We start from the raw sequence: 22378 nt of genomic DNA, 5'->3' as shown, positions 1-22378 counted from the left end.
AGTTGGAAGAAACATGATTGGAAAATTGGACACAAGTATTTATGAGGAAGAGGTATGTGGATAAATCTCTCTGAATGGGCCAAAGAAGTGAAGATATTTGTGTCTCATGGGAATGCTCGCCAAAGGTAACCTTAGCAGAGGAAGATTTTAACAATCAAGTGATTAGGATGACTAGTTTCCAGATGACTCCTGTCATTGCTCAGTGGGCTCATGAACAAAATGGTCATGGCGGCAGGGATGGACTTCCATTCACAAAGGCTGACTTAGCTACAGCCACTGCTGAGTGTGGCACCATCCCTCCAGGTGAACAGCCAAAAACCTGGTGGTAAGTTAATTACATTGGAGTACTTCCATCATGGAAAGGGCAGCATGTTGTTCTTATTGGAATAGACACTCAGGATATGGATTTGCCTTCCCTGCATGCAATGCTTCTGCCAAAACTATCATCTGTGGACTTACAGGATGCCTTATCCACAATCATAGTATCCTGCAAGCATTGCCTCAGATTAAGGGACTCACTTCACAGCAAATGAAGTGCAGCAGTTGGCTCATGCTCGTGGAATTCACAAGTCTTACCATGTTCACCACCATCCTGAAGCAGCTGGCTTGATAAAGATGCAATTACAGCACCAGCTAGGTGTCAATACCTTACAGGGCTGGGGCAATGTTCTCCAGGAGACTATTGCTCGAAACTAGTGTCCAGTATGTGGTGCTGTATCTCCCATGGCCCGGATTCATGGTCCGGGAATCAAGGGGTGGAAATGGGAGTGGCACCACTTACTAATACTCCTAGTGACCCACTCATAAGATTTTTGCTTTCTCTCCCTGAGACCTTCTGCTCTGCAGGTCTAGAGGTCTCAGTTCTAAAGGGAGGAATGCTCCCACCTGGAGACACATCACTGATTCCACTGAACTGGACACTAAGAATGCCAACTGGCCACTTTGGGCTCCTTATTCCTCTGGATCAACAGGCAAAGAACGGAGTTACCATACTGCCTGGCTATTGTGATTGATCCTGATTACCAAGGATCAGGTTGATATTATATAATGGAGGTAACAAAGGCCTCATGGATTGAATTATGTCCCCCCAGAAATGTGTGTATCAACTTGGTTAGGCCATGATTCCCAGTATTGTGTGGTTGTCCTCCATTTTGTGATTCTAATTTTATGTTAAGAGGATTAGGGCAGGATTGTAACACCACTCTTATTCAGGTTACCTCCTTGATCCAATGTAAAGTGTGTTTCCTTGGTGTTTGTCCTGCACCACCTTTATCTCAAGAGATAAAAGGAAAGAGAAGCAAGCAGAGAGTGGGGAACCTCATACCACCAAGAAAGAAGCACTGGGAGCAGAGCACATTTTTGGGCTCAGGGTTCCTGTGCCGGAGAAGCTCCTCGACCAAGGGAAGGTTGAGAACAAAGACCTTCCTCCAGAGCCAACAGAGAGATAAAGACTTCCCCTGGAGGTGATGCCCTGAATTTGGACTTTTAGCCTACCTTACTGTGAGGAAATAAATTTCTGTTTGTTAAAGCCATCCACTTCTGGTATTTCTGTTACAGCAGCACTAGATGGCTAAGACTAAGAGTATGTCTGGAACGCAGGAGATCCCTTAGTGCACCTCTTAGTACTACCATGCCCTGTTTTAAAGTCAACCCAAAACTACAGCCACCCAATTCTGACAGGACTACTTCAGAAATGAAGGTTTGGGTCACCCCACCAGGCAAAGAACCATGACTAGCTGAGGAGCTTGCTGAGGGCAATGGGAATACGGAATGGGTAGTGGAAGACTGTAGTTCTAAACACCGGTTATGATCATGTGCAGAAACAAGGGCTGCAATTGTAATGAGTGTTTCTGTTTTTTATGTGTGCATCAAATATTTTTGTTTTCTTCACTTATAAAATATAAGATGTAAACAGGGCTAGTGCTTTTTTGGTTGTATGTGTGTTCATTGTATCATGTTAAGCGTAAGTTTGACTTTATAATTGTCTTTATTCAGAGATTATGTCTGGTTTAAGGAGATGTATACAGGTGCCAAGTTGACAAGGGGTAGACTGTGGTGGTTAAGATTGTGTTTCAACTTGGTTAGGCCATGATTCTCAGTGTTTTGGCAGTCGTGCGATGTTGTGGTCACTTCCCCGTTGAGATTTGATGTGATCACCCCAATGCTGGGATCTTCTGTGAGTAGCCAATCAGTTGAAGGGGAGTTTCCTTGGCCATGTGGCCTGCATGGAATGTGCAACAACACTTTGACAGCCTGCGGAGGCTTTTACTCATTCTGGACACTGCGCCTACTTCCTGTTCATCTGACCTCTGGTTCTTGGAACTTGAGTTAGCAGCTTACCTGCAATCTTGCCTGCCGATCTTGGAATCTGTCAAACTTTACAGCCTGTGAGCAACAGCCCTGCTGTCCAGTCTGCCAATCTGGGGCTCACCAGTCCCTGCGGCTGCATGAATCATGAGAAGCCTCTATCCCTGCCCACCGACTTGGGACATTACAGCCTCTACAACCTCGTGAGTCATTTCCTTGATATAAATCTCTCTCTCTATGTATATATCTATTTATACTTTTTCTTGGTTTCGCTTCTCTAGAGAACCTGGCCTAAGACACCCACCAATGAATATTCAGTCCAAGATGTCAGTAGTGCTTAGGTTGAAAAACCCTGGTCTAGCCTGTTGAGGAATAATATTAAAAATATTATCTAAAACATTTCAGCCATTTTCTATTATTATATCGTGGTATTGAAAATATTATCCCAAATAAATTTCAGTTTTTTCCATTTATTTGGTGCTTCTTCATTTTTTTTTTTCATATCACTTTCCACAATTCAAATGTTTTTATTTGTTCTTTTGTTTGTGTTCTTTCTTCCCCACTGGAATGTAACCTATATAGGGACAGGAACTATTTTTCTTCATGACTTTGTCCCTAGCACTTTAAACATAGTAGCTTCTTGACAAACATTCCTTCTGTTTAATAAATATATCAGTAAATCTCCTGGAAGCCTGAGATTGAAAATAAAACAAATAGGACAGACATCCTCCCTACTCTAATGAAATGTTTACAAATAACACTAATTTTTTCCAAATATTTTAGAATGCCATCTGAATGGTAACTACATTTTAGGTAATAAGTCTTACAATGGGTCATTTTAATAAGTCATTCAATATAAAACAGAGAGCAGCAGGGTACTCTCCTTTTCTGCTTGTTTCCTATACAGTTATGGAAAGGATGTCATTTCTGGAGGACACTAGAAAAGCAATATACAATATTGCTTTATAAAATATTTATGGACCTGGAGCACTGCCTGACTCCTATGTCATGGGGGATGCCACATATTCAACACAATCTAAGATTCCTCTGACCAAATATCTCTGTCTTTGCAGTACATGAGTGTCTAAAACTGGATTGGGGTGACGATTGCACAATTCAAAAATTTACTTAAACCATTGGATGAAAACGATGGGTTAATTTCATGATATGGATTTATTCAAGGTGAGCTGAAAATATTTCCTTTAGTTTACAACAGTTTCTAGTACACATCAATATAATAACCATGATAAAATGACAAAAAACAAAGCAGCGTTAATGGGATATTGCAATGATGAGAAATGTGCAAAAGTGATGGTCCCTTGGCTCTGGTGCTCAGCCAATGGGCTTGGGTAGGGCTGTGCAGTAGGGTGGTCACAGGGGGGCTCTCTGCAGTCTTTGCAGCCCTTGAGCGTTCAATATCCAAAATTCCTCATTAGTAAAACTCTTTTGCTCTCATTATAATCTTAGAGCATTGCAATTCCTTAAGGAGCAAGGCTCAGGCAAGGAGGAATATTGGGTTGGCTGATGCCCATACCCTGAGGTCAGAAATATGCCATCTTCTTCCCTTTAATTCTCCCTGCTCACATTCATTTCAGGCCCTTTGCACATGGCCAACCTCTCTCTGTAACTGGATGCTAACTTTCTTTCTTTAGGTGTACTCAAAGGCATCCGTATCCTAACAATATCAGGAAGACTGACTCCACGTTTAGGTTAAAAAAAATAGTTTGTATTAATATTAAATATATGTATCTCCTGTATAAATACAAGTGATAATATTTCAAATGCACCCTCAAAGTACTAATTTTAAAGGCTAATTTTACATATAGCTCATTGAATGTTGCTGTTATTTCTACATATTATATTCAGCACTGCCTAATATAATCTTTGTAATCAAAATGGACTGAGGATATAATAGCCATTTTATGTCTTTTTTGAATTTTACTACCAACTTTTCCTAATTTCAAAATTCTAGCTTAAATATACTTTTTTTTTTCCATTACAGATCATAGGTTGAAATGATGGCTTTTTGTTATCAATGATGTTGTAGTAAATTAAAAATTATCAGGAAATTGTGAAGCTGTGACATTCTTGTGGTACTAAGAGTGATGTTGGGCCTTGTTTGTTATGACAACAAAGTTTTTTTACCTGAATGTTATTTTGCAGTAATTAAAACATATAATATGGGTTCAGGGATAGACACAATGGCCCTGTTGACCTTAAGAGAGAGCCTAGATATAGATCAATACACAAATGGACACTTTATTTGCTACTGAATTGAACTGATGGATTATTTTAATAAAAGGTGCTCCAACATAAAAATGAATTGAAATTCTTGCCTCATATCAAAGGCAAAAATAAATTCTAGGTGGGCTCAACCCTCAAATGTAAAAGACAAAGCTATAGATTGAGTTAAGCAGCAGTCTCAAAAACAACACCTACTGAGCACAATTCACTCAGGAAGTTCTGAGAAATACAACTATGTTAAAACTAAGAACATATACTCATCCAAAAATACTATAAAGGATATGCAGAAATCAAGACATTCACCTAAAGAATAAGTTAGCATTACCTATAACTGAAAAAGATTAATATCCTGGTTATATAAAGAACTGACATAAATTAATAAGAAATAGATAAACAGCTCGATAGAAATACAGGAGAGGAAATGTCCACAAGAGGGAAAGTAAATGGCCCATAAATATGTGAGAAGATGGCTTTACTTCATTAAAGACATGTCAACTAATGAAATCATTTTTATACCCACTAAATTGTCAGAATAAATGAAAATGTGTTGACGATTAGGTGTATCACCAGGAACTTCTTTGAAAGTTTAAAATGTTTCATCCACTTAGACAAACTCTTTGGAAGTTACTGAAAGAGAGTAAGTACTCTCTTGCACCCAAAAAGTCCACCCCAGATATAAAACAAACTCTCATTTCCACCAGGAGACAGGCAAGAGAATGTTCAAACAGATTTATTCATAATAGAAGGACACTAGCTACCAAAATTTCCATCAACATAAAAAATGATATTTTGTAATGTCATGATACGTAATATAAATATATATAGCATTTAAATAAATGAATTACTCTTACACCCAGCAACACAATTGAATTTCAGAAGCACAATCAGGATACAAATTTTATACACCAATATTTAAATATTAACAAGTTCAAAAAGATGCAAATTTATAAATTGGATATGGATACACACAAACACAACACACAGTGATGATTAAACAATAACCTTAAATCCCATTGACAGTTTCATAGAACATGATCAAATACTGGCAATTTCACAGATGTCTCACTTTTATCATGTAATCAGGGTACATTGATAATTACTGGTGATTGGCATGCAAAGGAAACGCTGGTAGCAGAGTGGCTAAGTGCTATGGCTGTTAAACAAAAGGTCAGCAGTTCAAATCCACCAAGCACTCCTTGGAAATTCTATGGTGCAGTTCTATTCTGTCCTATAGGTTCACTATGAGTCAGAATCAGCTCAATGGCAGTTTTCTTTTTTTTGTAATGAGAAAGTTGGAGACAAAGAAGGGTTGGTAGTTGGAAAATATAGCCTTGGTGATGGAAACAATGTTGGAGATCGCGCGATAGAATTTTGCAAGATCAATGACTTCTTCTTTGCAAATACCTTTTTCAGCAACATAAATGGTAGACTATACACCTGCACCAAGCCACAGGAATCAAATCGACTACAGTTTTGGAAACAGATGGTGGAAAAGCTTAATACCATCAGTCAAAACAAGGCCAGGGACCAACAGTGGAACAGACCATCAATTGCTCATATGCAAGTTCAAGCAGAAACTGAGGAAAATGAGAGCGAGTCCATGAAAGCCAAAGTATAACCGTAAGCATATCCCACCTGAATTTAGAGACCATCTCAAGAATAGATTTGACGTACTGAACACTAATGAGCAAAGACCAGAAGAGTTGTGAAATGATATCAAGGACATCATAAATGAAGAAAGTAAGAGGTCATTTATTAAAAAGACAGGAAAGAAAGAAAAAACCTGAATGGATGTCTGAAGAGTCTTTGAAACTTGCTCTTGAACTTTGAGTAGCTAAAGCAAAAGGAAGAAATGATGACGTAAAAGAGCTCAACAGAAGATTCCAAAAGGCAGATCGAGAAGACGAAGTAAAGTGTTATAATGACACAAACAAAGACCTGGAGGTAGAAAACCAAAAGGGAAGAATGTGCTCTGGATTTCTCAAGGTGAAAGAACTGAAACAAAAATTCAAGACTCAACCTGCAATATTGAAGTATTCCATGGAGAAAATCTATGGGGCAGTTTTACTCTGTCCTATAGGGTCGCTATGAGTGGGAATCGACCCAAAGGCACTGGGTTTTTTTGGGTATGGAGAAAATATTAAATGACTCAGGAAGCATCAAAAGAAGATGAAAGGAATTCACAGAGAGTCACTAAACCCGAAAGAATTGGTCTACATTCAACCATTTCAGGAGGTGGCAGATGATCAGGAACTGATGGCAATGAAGGACGAAGTCCAAGCTGCACTGAAGGCATTGACAAAAAACAAGGCTCCAGAAACTGACAGAATACCAATTGAGATGTTTCAACAAACGAAAGCAGCACTGGAAGTGTTCACTCATCTATGCCAAGAAATTTGGAAAACAACAACCTGGCCAATTGACTGGAAGAGATCCATATTTATGCCTATTCTCAAGAAAGGTGATCCAACAGTATGCGGAAATTATTGACCAATATCATTAATATCACACACAAGCAAAATTTTGCTGAAGATCATTCAAAAGCGACTGCACCAGAAATTCAAGCTGATTCAGAAGAGGACGTGGAACCAGGGATATCACTGCTGATGTCAGATGGATCCTGGATGAAAGCAGAGAATACCAGAAAGATTTTTACCTGTGTTTTATTGACTATGCTAAGACATTCGACTGTGTGGGTCATACCAAATTATGGATAATATTGTGGAAAATGAGAATTCCAGAACACTTAATTGTACTCATGAGAAACCTGTACATAGATCGAGAGGCAGTCATTCAAACAGAACAAGGGGATACTGTGTGGTTTACAGTCGGGAAAGATGTGTGTTAGGGTTGTATTCTTTCATCATACCTATTCAGTCTATATGCTGAGCAAATAATCCAAGAAGTTGTACTATGTGAAGAAGAACGGGGCATCAGGATTGGAGGAAGACTCATTAACAACCCAAGTTATGCAGATGACACAACCTTGCTTGCTGAAAGTGAAGAGGACTTGAAGCACTTACTGATGAAGATCAAAGACCACAGTCTTCAGGATGGATTACACCTCAACATAAAGAAAACAAAAATCCTCACAACTGGATCAATAAGCAACATCAGGATAAATGGAGAAAAGATTGAAGTTGTCAAGGATTTCATTTTACTTGGATCCACAATCAACACCCAAGGAAGCAACAGCCAAGAAATCAAAAGACACATTTCATTAGGCAAATCTGCTGCAAAAGGCCTCTTTAAAGTGTTGAAAATTAAAGATAGCACCTTGAAGGCTAATGTGCCCCTGACCCAAGCCATGGTGTTTTCAATTGCCTTATATGCATGTGAGAATTAGACAATGAATAAGGAACACTGAAGAACTGACACCTTTGAATTGTGGTGCTGGTGGAGAATATTGAATATACTGTGGACTGCCAAAAGAATGAACAAATCTATCTTAGAAGAAGTACAACCAGAATGCTCCTTAGAAGCAAGGATGTTGGGACTACATCTCACATCCTTTATACATGTTATCAGAAGGGATCAATCCCTAGAGAAGGACATCAAGCTTGGTAGAGGACCAGCAAAAAAGAGTAAGACACTCAACGAGGTGATTGACGCAGTGGCTGCAACAATGGGTTCAAGCATAAGAATGATTGTGAGGATGGTGCAGGACTTGGCGGTGTTTTGTTCTGTTGTACACAGGGTCACTATGAGTCTGAACCGACCTGATGGCTCCTATCAACAATGACATTTGCTTTATAGGGCTACCATATCAAAGTACGACAAAGCGGGTGGCTTAAAATGAGAAAAATCTTTTGTCTCAAGGTTCTGGAGGCTCAAAGTCTGAATTAAGGTTGTCAATAGGACGCTGCTTTTTCTTAAATCTCGAGGGGCAGATTTTTTCTCAGCTCTCCCAGCTTCTGGCATACCCAGTCATTCTTTGTTTTACAGCTGCAGCCTAACTCCATCTTTTTCCTCTGCCCTCACATGACCATCTTTCCTCTGTAATCCTCTCTGTGTCTATACTCATTTATAAGGACACCACTCATATTGGATTAGAACACAGCCTACTCCAATAGGATCTCAAGTTAACTGATAATATCTTCAAAGACTCTGTTCTGGACAAGGTCACATTCACAGGTACCAGGAGTTACAATTTCAGCCTATCTTTTTGGGGGGCATAATATAATCCATAACAGGAGGATTCAGCAAAATAGAAGTAATCCCATGTTTTTCAAATATTAACTTCATGCTCCTCAGACTTCAGCACGGGTCAAAACCTCACAACGTAATTTTTTAGAATGCTTATCTCTCTGATGTCTCCCCAGAGATTCAAGTCAGTAGTTCTTGGGTGAGATATGGAAACCTGCAGTATGAATAAAGGCCTTAGGTGACTCATCTTTGTAGTTGTTCTGGGGACATAAATGGAGGCAGCTTTGCATGAGAGGTCACCTGGTGTGCCAGGTGAGAGGCTGTCTTCACAGTGTGATGCTGAACACAATTCCATCACTATCATCAGTGAGGACCACAACAGAAGGCTCTCCAGAAACTCCACTGATTCTCCTACAAGACCTATGTAGTTGCCACCCCTGCACCACAGAGATGATTCTGACTGAATGTTCTGTTTTTTTTCTAACTCGTGGGAAAATGATCTCCTTAATCCTGCTAACTTTGCTGTTCTCACATTCTGTTTTATACTCAACACCTCTTCCTCAAAATAAAGTTCATCTCCACAGATAAATTTTTACCCTAATAAATTCATAATAAACAGCTAGGTATACGTGAGATCAGACTTCCCCTTAAGACCTCACTGACATTTCATTTTACTTAATCATATTTCTCTGTTTGAATACCACCAGAAATTACAAAGAAAAAATGTAAGATTAGTTGAATAAGGGGAAAAGTTAAAAAAAAAAAAAAAAAACCTCGTATACACTGTGTTATGAATTGAATTATGTCCCACAGAAGTATATGTTGTAATCCCTAACCTCTATACCTGTGATTGGAGCCCTGGTGGCACAGTGGTTAAGAGCTCAGCTGTTAAGCAAAAGATTGTCAGTTCAAATCCACCAGCCACGCCTTGGAAACCCTACAGGCAGTTTTACTCTGCCTTTAGTGTCTCTATGAGTCAGAATCGACTCAAAGGCATCCGGTTATGGTTGTGGTTACAATCTCATTTGGGAATAGGTTGTCTTTCTTATGTTAATGAGACAGGATTAGTGTAGGGTGTATTTTGAGTCAATCTCTCTTGAAATATGAAGGAGATTAAACAAGCAAGCAGAGCAGAGATTGGGGAAGATTGATGGCAAGCCACATGGAGATCTCTAGAGAACTGGGAAACAAGCTGAAGAAACAAGAATGTTCCTACAGAGCAGACAGAGAGAGAAAGCCTTCCCTTAGAGCCGGCACCCCGAATTCAGACTTCTAGCCTCCTAAGTTGTGAGAAAATAAATTCTGTTTGTTAAAGTCGTTCACTTGCAGCATTTCTGCTATAGCGGCACTAGATAAATGAAACACACTTTTTTTTTTGAACAATTTATTGTAGACAACAAACTAGTTTCCCATTCAGGAATTTGAATACAAACTGTTCCATGACCTCGGTTGCTATCCCCACAATGCATCAGCACTCCCGCTTTTCCACCAGGACTTCCTCTTTCCATTCCTCTCGTTCTCCTGCCCCTCCTTGCCTTCTTCTCTTTGTTTTTGGGCAAATGTTGCCCATTTGGTCTCTTAGAGTTGATTGTTCTAAGGAGGGATCACTTTCCTCATGGGTGTTATTGTTTATTTCAGTCTATTATTTGGCTGAAAGGTGACCTCTGTGATGACTTCAGTTCCAGACTAAAAGGGTATTCTTAGGGCAGTAGTCTCAGGGGTTCCTCTAGTCTCTATCAGTACGTTAAGTTTGGTCTTTTTTTTTTTTTTTATGAAATTGAGTTGTGTTCTATATTTTTCTTCCGTTCTATCTGGGAACTTGTATTGTGTCTGGAAAGACACACTTCTTATCAGTAAATCAGTGAAAAGGAATCAGACGAATAAGTTGACTGAAAGTTTACCAATGTTGCCTACTGATTATATTACTAAGACTAGGAAATAGATATTATATTTCCTGGTGATAGATATTATGACAAAGGTAAACCAATAAAACTGCTGATACAAGGGGTAGAAATACATGAGAGTGAAGAACTATAAGTCTTACAAATGATGGCAAGGTATAGAACACAACGATCCTAGTTAAATTTTATTGCGCATCATGTACCAAACCTGCAGTGGTTGTGGGGATTGACTTTCCCACAGAAAATATACTCTACGTAGTCTATGGGGCAGTTCTACTCTGTCCTGTAGGGTTGCTATGAGTCGGAATCGACTCGACTGCACTGGGTTTTTTGGGTTTTTTTAGTCAGTCTAAGTCTGTCAAAGTAATTATTTTTCACCATACCAGAAATTTGATTAGGAAGGAATATATGATCCTATTAATTTGTGATGAGATGGGAGGAGTGTCTTCTGTATGACTCCATGGAAAGGATCTATTAATAATAAAACTCTGTTGCCAATGATTCAGTTTCAACTCATACCAAACCAAAACCATTGCCATCGAGTCTATTCTAACTCATAACAACCCTATCGGACAGAGTAGAACTGCCCCACAGAGTTTCCAAGGAGTGCCTGGTGGATTCGAGCTGTGGCCTTTTGGTTAGCAACCATACCACTTAACCATTACACCACCAACTCATAGCAACCCTCTATTAATAACAGACACTACTTGTCTGTCAGTTTGTCATACTGTGGTGGCTTGTGTGTTGCTGTGATGCTGGAAGCTATGCCACCAGTATTTCAAATGCCAGCAGGGACACCCATGGTGAACAGGTTTAGGGGCACTTCCAGACAAAGACTGACTAGGAGGAAGGACTCTGTTATCTACTTCTGAGAAAAATTGGCAAGTGAAAACCTTATGAACAGAAGTTAAACATTGCCTGATATACATCTGGGAGATGAGACCCTCAGGTTGGAAGGCACTCAAAATATGACTAAGAGGCTCCTCCTCAAAGTAAAGTCAACCTTAAGGATGTGGGTGGAGTCAAGGTTTCAGGACCTTCATTTGCTGATGTGGCACAACTCAAAATGAGAAGAAACAGTGGCAAACATTCATTAATAATCAGAAAGGGGAATGTACGAAGTATGAACATAGGAAAATGAGAAGTCATCAAAAATGAAATGGAATGCATAAAGATCAATATCCTAGGAACGTTGTTGATGCTGCAGTTAGGTACCATTGAGTTGGTTCTGACTCATAGTGACTCTATGTACAACAGAACTTAACACTGCCCAGTCCTGTGCCATCCTCATAACCATTGTTATGCTTGAGCCCATTAATGCAGCCACTGTGTCAAACCATCCGGTTGAGGGACTTTTTCTGTTTTACTGACCCTCTAGTTTACCAAGCATGATGTCCTTCTCCAGGGACTGGTCCCTCCTGATAACATGTCCATACTATGTGAGATGTAGTCTCCCCATTCTTGCTTCAGAGGAGCATCCAGGTTTTACTTCTTCCAAGATAGATTTGTTCATTCTCTCGGCAGTTCAGGTATATTCAGTATTCTTCACCAACACCATAATTCAAAGTTTTCAGTTCTTCTTCGGTTTTCCTTATTTATTGTCCATCTTTCATATGCTTGGGGTAATTGAAAACACCATGGCTTGCGTCAGGTGCACCTTAGTCTTCAAGATGACATTTTTGCTTTTCAACACTTTAAAAAGGTCTTTTGCAGCAGATTTGCCCAGTGCAATGTGTCTTTTGATTTCTTGACTGCTGCTTCCATGGGTGTTGATTGTAGATCCAAATAAAATAAAATCCTTGACAACTTCAAACTTTTATCCATTTATTATGATATTGCTTATTGGTCCACTTGTGAAGACTTTGGTTTTCTTTATGTTGAGGTGTAATCCATACTGAAGGCTGTGGTCACTAGCTCACTAGGTATTAGCTAAAATGGACTGGCATTGGCCATTTTGAATAGGACAATCATATGGTAAAGTATGCCCAGAATGATAAAATGAAGAACCGTGTTGCGTTCATCATCAAAAAGAACATTTCAAGATCTATCCTGAAGTACAATGCTGTCAGTGGTAGGGTAATATCCATAAAACTACAACTAAGATCAGTAAATAAAACTATTATTCAAGTTTATACACCATCACTAATGACAAAAATTAAGAATTTGAAGATTTTTACCAACTTCTGCTGTCTGAAATTGATCAAACATGCAAATTAAGATGCATTGATTATTATTGGTGGTTGGAATGCAAAAGTTGGAAACAAAGGAGAAAGATCAGTAGCTGAAAAATACAGATTGGTGACACAAAGGATACCACAGCCATATGATAGACTTTTGGAAGACCAATGACTCGTTCATTGCAAATACCTTTTTAAACAACCTAAATGGCTACTATACAGATAGACTTTACCAGATGGAATACACAGGCATCAAATCTGTTACATCTGTGGAAAGAGATGATGGAGAAGCTCAACATCATCAGTCAGAACAAGTCCACTGTCCATCTGTGGGACAGAACATCAATTGCTCATATGTAAGCTAATGTTGAAGCTGAAGAAAATTAGAGCAAGTCCATGGGAGGCAAAATATGACCTTGAGTATGTCTTATCTGAATTTAGAGACCATCTCAAGAATAATTTCATGCATTGAATACTTATGATGGAGGACCAGACAAATTGTGGAAAGACATCAAGGATATTGCCCGCAAAGAGCACAAAATGATGTTAAAATAACAGGAAAGAACAAAAAGACCAAAATGGATGTCAGAAGAGACTCTGAAGCTTGTTCTTGAAGATAGAACAGCTAAAGTAAATGGGACAAATGATGAAGAAAAAGCTGAACAGAAGATTTCAAAGGGTGGCTTAAGAAAACAAAGCAAACTATCGTAATGAAACCTGTAAAGATCTGGAGTTAGAAAACCAAAAAGAAGACCACTGTAGGCATTTCTCAAGCTGAAAGAACTGAGGAAAAGTTCAATTTTGAAAGATTCTGTGGTGAAAATATTGAAGCATCCAGGAAGTGTCAAAAGGAGATAGAAGGAATACACAGAGTCACTGTACCAAAAAGAATTGCTTGACATTCAACCATTTCAGGAGGTACCATATGCTCAAGAACTGATGGTCTTGAAGAAAGACGTCCAAGCTGCACTGAAGGCATTGGCTAAAAATGAAGTTCTAGGAGTTGACAGAATACCAATTAAGATTTTTCAACAAATGGATGCAGCAGTGAAGGTGCTCACATGTCTATGCCAAGAAATTTGGAAGACAGCTACCTGGCCAACCATCTGGAAGAAATCCATATTTGCACCCATTCCAAAGAGAGATGATCCAAAGAGTGTAGAAATTATCAAACAGTATCATTAATACCACATGATAGTAATATTTTGCTGTGGATAATTCAAAAGCGGTTGCAGCAGTACATCCACAGGGAACTACCAGTAATCCAAGCCTCATTCAGAAGAGGTCATGCAATGCAGGATATCATGGATCTTGGCTGAAGGTAGACAATAAAAGGAAGATGTTTACCTGTGTTTTGTTGACTATGCAAAGGCATTCAACTGTATGGATCATAACAAACTATGGATAACATTGCAAACAATGGGAATTCCAAAACACTTAATTGTGCTCATGTGGATGGAATCTGTACATAAACTGAGGGGCAGTCATTACAGAAAAATGGCATACTGTGTGATTTAAAATCAGGAAATGTGCTTGCCAAGGTTGTACCCTTTCACCTTACTTATTCAATCTGTATTCTGAGCAAATAATCCAAAAATCTGGACTGTATCAAGAAGGACTAGCATCAGGATTGGAAGAAAACTCATGAACAATACAGGTGCCACAAACCGCTTGCTGAAAGTGAAAAGAACTTGAAGCACTTACTGATGAAGATCAAATACTGCAGCCTTCAGTATGGATTGCACCTCATCATTAAAGAAAACTGAAATCCCCACAACTAGACCAATAAACACCATGATAAATACGGAAAGGAAGGAAGGAAGTTGCCAAGCATTTCATTTTAGTTGGATCCACAATCAGTGCCCATGGAAGCAGCAATTAGGAAATCTAATGAGGTATTTCATTGAGCAAATCTTTTGCAAAAGACCTCTTTAAAGTGTTAAAAAGCAAAGATATCACTTTGAGGCATGCATGTGACCCATGCCACAACATTTTCTATCGATTCTTATGCATGTGAAAGCTGGACAATGAATAAGGAAGACTAAGGAAGAATTGATACCTTTAAATTATGGTGCTGGGGAAGAATATTGAATATACCATGGGTTACCAGAAGAGCCAATAAATCTGTCTCTGAAGAAATACAAACAGAATGCTCCTTAGAAGCAGGGATGGGGAGACTTTGTCTGATATACTTTGGACACGTTATTATGAGGGACCAGTTCCTTGAGAAGGACATCATGCTTGGTAAAGTAGAGAGGGGGTCAGAAAAAGAGAGGAAGACCCTCTACAACATGGTTTGACACAGTGGCTGCAACAATGGGTTCAAGCATAAAAATGATTGTGAGGATGGCACAGGACCAGCCAGTGTTTCTGTTGTACATAGGGTTGATTTGAATCAGAATCAACTTGACGGCATCTAACAAAAACATTTAACAACAGGTTTAGGGACAAATTTTCAGCCTTGTGTACTTGAGCATCACATCTGCACAGGATGCCTGAGTCCATTGCTGCCATTCCTGAGGGTAACCATTCCAAGAATGAAGCTACCTCGCGGAGGACTGAATAAAGTCTTTCTTTCTATCTTTTTTTTTGGCATTCTCTATCTCTGAAGTTCTTGTAATTAAGAGTAACTCTGTGGTTTAAGCATTTTAGAGTCAGCGCTTACATTTTCTTATTAGAAACAAAGACTTCCTCGCTAGTAGGATTCAGTTATCACACAATCATCTGAAGCCACTGTGATAATCCAAATATGACAATTTTATGGATAATGTAGGGGGAAATTATGGTTCACCTTCCATGTGGGAGACCCAAGTTTGATTTCTGGCCAACGAACCTTATGTGTAGCAACAACCTGTCTGTCAGTGGAGCATCCAGTGTTGTTATAATGCCGAAGAGGTTCCAGTGGGTGTTTCACACTAAGATGCACTAGAAACAAAGCCCTGGCAATTTACTTCCAAAATTTACTTCCAAAATGAGACCCTATGGATCATGAAGGCCAACTTGATTTCAGCTAACAACAATGCCAACAATAGCAACAACCACAAAAATATGATGAATGCTAATGTTACCCTGGACACTCATGGTTTACCAGTGACATGTCATGGTAATAACTAAATTTGGGCATGAAAGGTCAGCTGTCTTGCCTTGCAGTGAGATTAAGCCTAGTTTTCAGTCACAGAACTCTACCCATGGCATCAGGCTGAAGCTAGTCTCTATTCCCACAGGTTTATCTACATCCTGCTTTCTTCATTTTGAGAATGTGCTACCAAAATAAATCAACCCTGCCTTAGGCTCCGCTTCTATAAAACCTGACCAAAGAGATTCAGCTTAGAGAATAAAAATAATTTGTCAAATAGCACAGAGCTACACAAAGAGAAAATTCAAATTTCAAACCTACATTGAGTTGCACTTAGCCACTAGGTTATGTCATTATTTTAGAAGAAAGTGTTGGTGGAAGAGTCAGGCTTCCTGTCTCACAATTATTCTTTCACTTTGATGCAGTCTAGAAAGCCAAGCCAAATGTAGGTAATGTAATCACTGAAAAGCAGGTATGCTCCTCATAATTTTTCTCAAAGCCCCCTTCACTTCCCTGTTTCTCAGGCTGTAGATAAAGGGGTTCATTATGGGAGTGACCACTGTGCACATCACTGAAGCTACTGCAGTCCTCCTAGAAGGGGTAAATGCAGCACTGATATATGAACCAAAACCTGTCCCACAGAACAAAGAAATTCCTGAGAGATGAGACCCACAAGTGGAAAAAGCTTTATACTTTCCAACTGCTGATGGCATTCTCAAAATGGAGGAGACAATTTGAGCATAAGAGAAAATGATTCCAGAGAGAGGAACACCACCCAGTATTGTAGCTGCGAAGTATGAGAAGATGTTATTGATGAGGGCATCAGAACAGGCAACCTTGATGACCTGAAGAACTTCACTGAAGAAGTAAGGAATTACTAGCTTTGTGCAGAAGGACAGTCGCAATGACATCAGACTGTGGAGCAGGGCGTTCGTGATGCTAATGAACAAGGAGAGTAGAATCAGCAGGCCACAGATGTGGGGGTTCATGATGACAGTGTACTTTAGTGGGTGACAAATGGCTACAAAGCGGTCATAGGCCATTACTCCAAGGAGAAAATTTTCCAAAGCAGCAAAAACTAGGACAAAGCACACCTGGGTGAGGCAGCCTGCATATGTGATGCTGTGATTCTGTGCTTGGAGGTTCACTAGCATCTTTGGAATTGTGGTGGTACTGAAACAGATGTCAGTGAGGGACAGATTGGCAAGAAAGAAATACATGGGGGTGTGGAGGTGGCAGTCAAAGATGACAGCCAAGACAATGAGCAAGTTTCCTAGGACAGTGACCAGATATATGGACAGAAACAGACTAAATAGGGGGGCTTGCAGTTCCGGATCTTCTGTCAGTACCAGGAGAAAGAATTTTGAAATATCTGTTTGATTTCTGGTTCCATATTGTTGATGACATGACAGAAGAAATATAAGAAAATCAAATGTATGGTTCCTGGACCAGCAGCAGCTACATCACCAGAGGCAAGCACGATCTTGGGAAAGTAGGAGAAGAAAATAAATGGGGTGTCTTCATTATGCATATTTTGTTACTTAAAAAAAAACAACGCTGATATAGCAGAGCATTCTGGAAAGAGGAAACGGTCATGGTCTTTCATTCAGTAAGTACTGTTTTTGCACAATCTGTGGATATGATCATTTATAAATTTTGCAATTTTTTACGGACAAATATATAGACTAGGGGAGCAGCCAGATGTGTCTGTCTGAGTCTCCACCACCTTTTTCATAGATCAGAGCTAGACAACAGAGATAATATGAAGGTATGTTAAGAACCAGAAATGGGAAGATAAGGTGAAGCCAACCCCCTCCCCCACAAGAATGCAAGTAAATGTCAGAGGATTCTATAGCAGTCCTTCTGTTTGCTCAGGAGGAACATGGCCCATATCATTACAGAGTGAGAGAAGGAGACTACCGGAATGAGAGCTGCTTGAGCATTGATGCTAAGATACAAGGAAATATGTTAGGAAGATGGCAGAGAGCCAATTGTCCTATGGGAGACTCCGTTCATTTTATGAACGTACCCTAGTCACAGCTTCATCTGGATAAATCTGTACTAAGATATCTGCCCTTAGCCCTCATTTTTAAATATTAGCTAAGCAGTTTAAAGTTACCTGGCTGATATCACTGAAGAATGATGCCTGAACTCTGCCCTGGATGGGAAAGGTGGAAGATGTGTCCTGAAGAAAGACAGAGGGACTGAATGAAGCAGGATGCTTCTGAGCAAGAAGGATCATCTGTGGGTGGAGTCTCAGGTGTGCTGCTTCCTGATGGGGGAGGACTGTTGAGTGAGTTAGACACGGGAAGACTATTTCCAGTCTCTGTCCCTGGGCAGGTAGTATCCAAAGTTCTTCATTAGCCAAACTGTTTTATTGTTATTCTGATCCCAGGGCAATGCAAATCTGAAGAGACCAAGGCAATTAAAAACAAAAAACAAAAAAAACCTGTTCCTGTCCAGTAGATTCGGACTCATAGCAACTCTAAAGGACAGAGTAGAATTCCCCATAGTGTTCCCAAGGAGTGCCTCGTGGATTCAAATTGCCCATCTTTCAGTTATCAGCCGTAGCTCTAAACCACTGCACCACCAGGGTTTCCGACCAAGATCATAAAAAAAAAAAAAAAGAGGAGAACTCAGGATGACTGATTCCCAGTAACTGGATTCCACTTCTCTCCACCTCTTTCTGCTCACCTTCCTGGTGCATACTTTGTATAAATTGACACGCCATCCTTCTCTAACTGAACTCTTATCTTCTTTATTTATATGCAACTAAAAGCATCTCTATTTTACCAATGATATAAGGAAGCTTGATGTTGATTTTATAAAAATACAGTTTATATATGTGGATATAAATATTATATTAAGATATTATACAAATGTAAACATTAAGAGTTGTTTCTTTTTATGAGTCATTAATGTTTCATGAATGTTAATCTTCATCCTGTGTGTATTGCACAGAAGATTCTAAGCTATTCTCTGTAGTCAATTCTGACTATAATCACCGCTGAGAGACATAAAACCCACCCAGTGCCGCCGAGTCGACTCCAACTCATAGAGACCCTATAGACATATTACTCCCTTTTTAGGATTTACAATTTCATCACAGTTTTTCCAGTTTCATCATGATAGTTTCAATCTACATTGTTCTTCAATCTACATTAGTGGAAGGTGGGTTGATAATTTGGCTTTTGATTTTAATAGAGTTGTAAGAAATCACAATGTCATCACTAGTGTGCAGGTTTATCCACATTCTCAGTAGGCTTAGATGGCAGATGGTGAAGATGGTGTTCCATGTGAATACTTCCTTAAAAACCCTTCATATTAAAGAAAAAAATTTTAACTCTGGTGAAAGTATAGTCAGCCAAAGTTACAGGATTTCAACAATTTCTACAGGTTCAATTCAGTGACATTGATTGCATTCTTCAAATAGTGCTACCATACCTGCTACCTCCAAAACTTTCCACTACCAATGTCTTAAACTCACTGCCCCCTATACTTCCCATCCAAACTTTTGAGTTGCCATGGTCAATTTGACCTCACATAGATAATTCTTTAAAAATGTACAATGCTCAAAGCAGAAGTACTTTACTAATTAAGATAAGCCATGTTTTGTTTTGTTTTAAATTACCATTCAAAGAAGACTTTAGTGTATAATATTGGTTTATGGTTTCAAGTTTAAAGATTATTTCAGGGCCATAGTTTCAGGGGTTCATTCAGCCTCGATGGCTGCAGAAAGTCTAAAGCCATTAAAAATTTGAAATTCTGTTCCAAATTCTCCCCCTCCCGCCACCCCATTTGATCAGAATTTTTCTATACAATTTTTGATCAAAACATTTGGTAATGGTAATCAGGCATCATCAAGTTATGGACTCATGGTAAAGGAGGCAGTTGTTCATGAAGGCAACCAGGCACACATTTGATACCCTTCTCCTATTTCTGACTCTCCTTCTTCCCCAGGTGAATGAAGACTAATTGTTGAGTTTTGATGGCCACTTGCAAGTTGAAACACCCCAGTAACTAGGCAAGAAACTAGGAGGTAGAACAGAAATACTGAGAAAAGAAAATTGGCAACAGATACAAGTGTTTAAGATTTCAACCTATCTTCCTGGAGGACATAACTCAATCCATAGTAATAGGATTCAACAAAATAGAAGAACGTCACAGAAAATGATAAATACAGAATTCAGGATAGTGCTTGCTACTGGGAGGAAAGAGGAAAATGTGAATGGAAGACACTTGAAATGGATTCCATGGTGATGGCATTACTTCATTTCTTAACCCAGGGGTAGAGATATGAGTTTTCATTACATTGCCATTCTTTAAGAGCTACAAATACATTTCATACACTACTTTGAAAATGATATGTTAATAAGTAAAACTGAAAAGATTTTCAAATTCCAGATTCTTTTGTAGCCCATATTCTAATACATTCTTCCACGTTCTAATATTTACATCATGCTTCTCAGATTTCGGCACACATCAAAATCTCAAAAAGGAGTTATTAACAATGCTCATCACTGGAATGTATACCCAGAGATCAAAGTCAGTAGTTCTTGGGTGAGGTATGAACATACAGTATGAACATAAATGGAGCATCTTTGTACTAGGAGACACATGTTGTGCCAGGTGAGGTGTCCTCCGAGTGTGCCGGTGAACACAATCCCACCACCACCATCAATGACCTGAACAGTAGGCTCTCTGTACACTCCACTGATGGTACAAGACCTGATTTTTTGTCACACCCATACTACAGAGATGATTCTGACTGATGACTCTGCTTCTTTGTGCCTGTGGGAAAAGCCACCTTCCTGAGCCTGCCACTTTCCCTCTTCTGCTGTCCTGATATGCAGTCAACACGTCTTCCTCAAAATAAAATCCATCCCCACAGGAAAACTATTTTCCTCACAAACACACATTAAAAAGTTTCACATGAGATCTCTAAGAGCACAGGAAGCCCTCTAAAACTTCAGTGATTTAATTAATTTTATTCAACTTCTGTGTAGACTCACCAGGGTTGAGAAAGAAAAACTGCAAAATAAGGTGACTAAGAAGAAAAGTCTTTTGATTTCTTGACTGCTGCTTCCATGGCTGTTGATTGTGGAGCCAAGCAAAATGAAATCCTTGACAACTTCAGTCTTTTCTCCGTTTATCATGATGTTGCTCATTAGTCCAGTTGTGAGGATTTTTGTTTTCTTTATGTTGAGGTGTAATCCATACTGAAGGCTGTGGTCTTTGCTCTTCATTACTAAGTGTTTCAAGTCCTCTTCACTTTCAGCAAGCAAGGTTGTGTCATCTGCATAACGCAGGTTGTTAATGAGTCTTCCTCTGATCCTGATGCCCTGTTCTTTCTCATATAGTCCAGTTTCTCATGTTATTTGTTCAGCATACAAATTAAATAGGTATGGTGAAAGAATACAACCCTGACGCACACCTTGCCTGACTTTAAACCAATCAGTATCCCCTTGTTCTGTCCGAACAACGGCCTCTTGATCTATGTAAAGGTTCCTCATGAGCACAATCAAGTGTTCTGGAATTCCCATTCTTCACAATGTTATCCATAATTTGTTACGGTCCACACAGCCTAATGCCTTTGCATAGTAAATAAAATAACAGGTAAACATCCTTCTGGTATTCTCTGCTTTCAGCCAGGATCCATCTGACATCAGCAGTGATATCCTTGGTTCCACATCCTCTTCTGAAATCAGCCTGAATTTCTGGCAGTTCCCTATTGATATACTGCTGCAGCCGTTTTTGAATGATCTTCAGCAAAATTTTGCTTGCATGTGATATTAATGATTGCGTTCTATAATTTCCACATTCGGCATTGCATTGGGCAAATCTGCTGCAAAGGACCTCTTCCAAGTGTTGAAGAGCAAAGATGTCACCCTGAAGACTAAGGTGCGCCGGACCCAAGCCATGGTATTTTCCATCGCATCATATGCATGTGAAAGCTGGACAATGAATAAGGAAGACTGAAGAATTAACGCCTTTGAATTGTGGTGTTGGCCAAGAATATTGAATGTACCACGGACTGCCAAAAGAATGAACAAATCTGTCTTGGAAGAAGTGCGGCCAAAATGCTCCTTAGAGGCAAGGATGGCGAGACTGCCTCTTACATACTTTGGTCATGTTGTCAGGAGGGATCAGTCCCTGGAGAAGGACATCATGATTGGCAGAGTACAGGGTCAGCGGAAAAGAGGAAGACCCTCAACAAGGTGGATTCACACAGTGACTGCAACAATGAGCTCAAGCATAACGACGATTGTAAGGATGGCACAGGACCAGACAGTGTTTGTTCTGTTGTGCATAGGGTCGCTATGAGTCGGAACCAACTCAATGGCACCTAACAACAACAACAAGGACAAATGTAACACCTCATATACACTCTGATCAATAAATCAATTAGACAAGATCAAAGCAAATAGGGGTCCAAAAAAGACTGTCATCTCTACCCAGACTACTGAATAATTATTCATTTGAGTATATTATTAAGACTAGTAAACCTGCTGAAAGATATTACAATA

At 39.4% G+C, this 22378-nt stretch overlaps 1 protein-coding gene across 1 annotated transcript; it reads right to left on the bottom strand.

The window, feature by feature from the left end:
• Positions 1-16309: 16309 nt before the first annotated feature.
• On the bottom strand, positions 16310-17005 carry LOC126070889 (olfactory receptor 7G2-like). Its single transcript, XM_049875226.1, has one exon. It carries the CDS (start codon positions 17003-17005, stop codon positions 16310-16312), a length of 696 nt encoding a protein of 231 aa, XP_049731183.1.
• Positions 17006-22378: the final 5373 nt, after the last annotated feature.

The sequence above is a fragment of the Elephas maximus genome, chromosome 3 (genome assembly GCF_024166365.1).
Source record: "Elephas maximus indicus isolate mEleMax1 chromosome 3, mEleMax1 primary haplotype, whole genome shotgun sequence".
Taxonomy (NCBI): domain Eukaryota; kingdom Metazoa; phylum Chordata; class Mammalia; order Proboscidea; family Elephantidae; genus Elephas; species Elephas maximus.
This window is presented reverse-complemented; position numbering and strand designations above follow the sequence as displayed.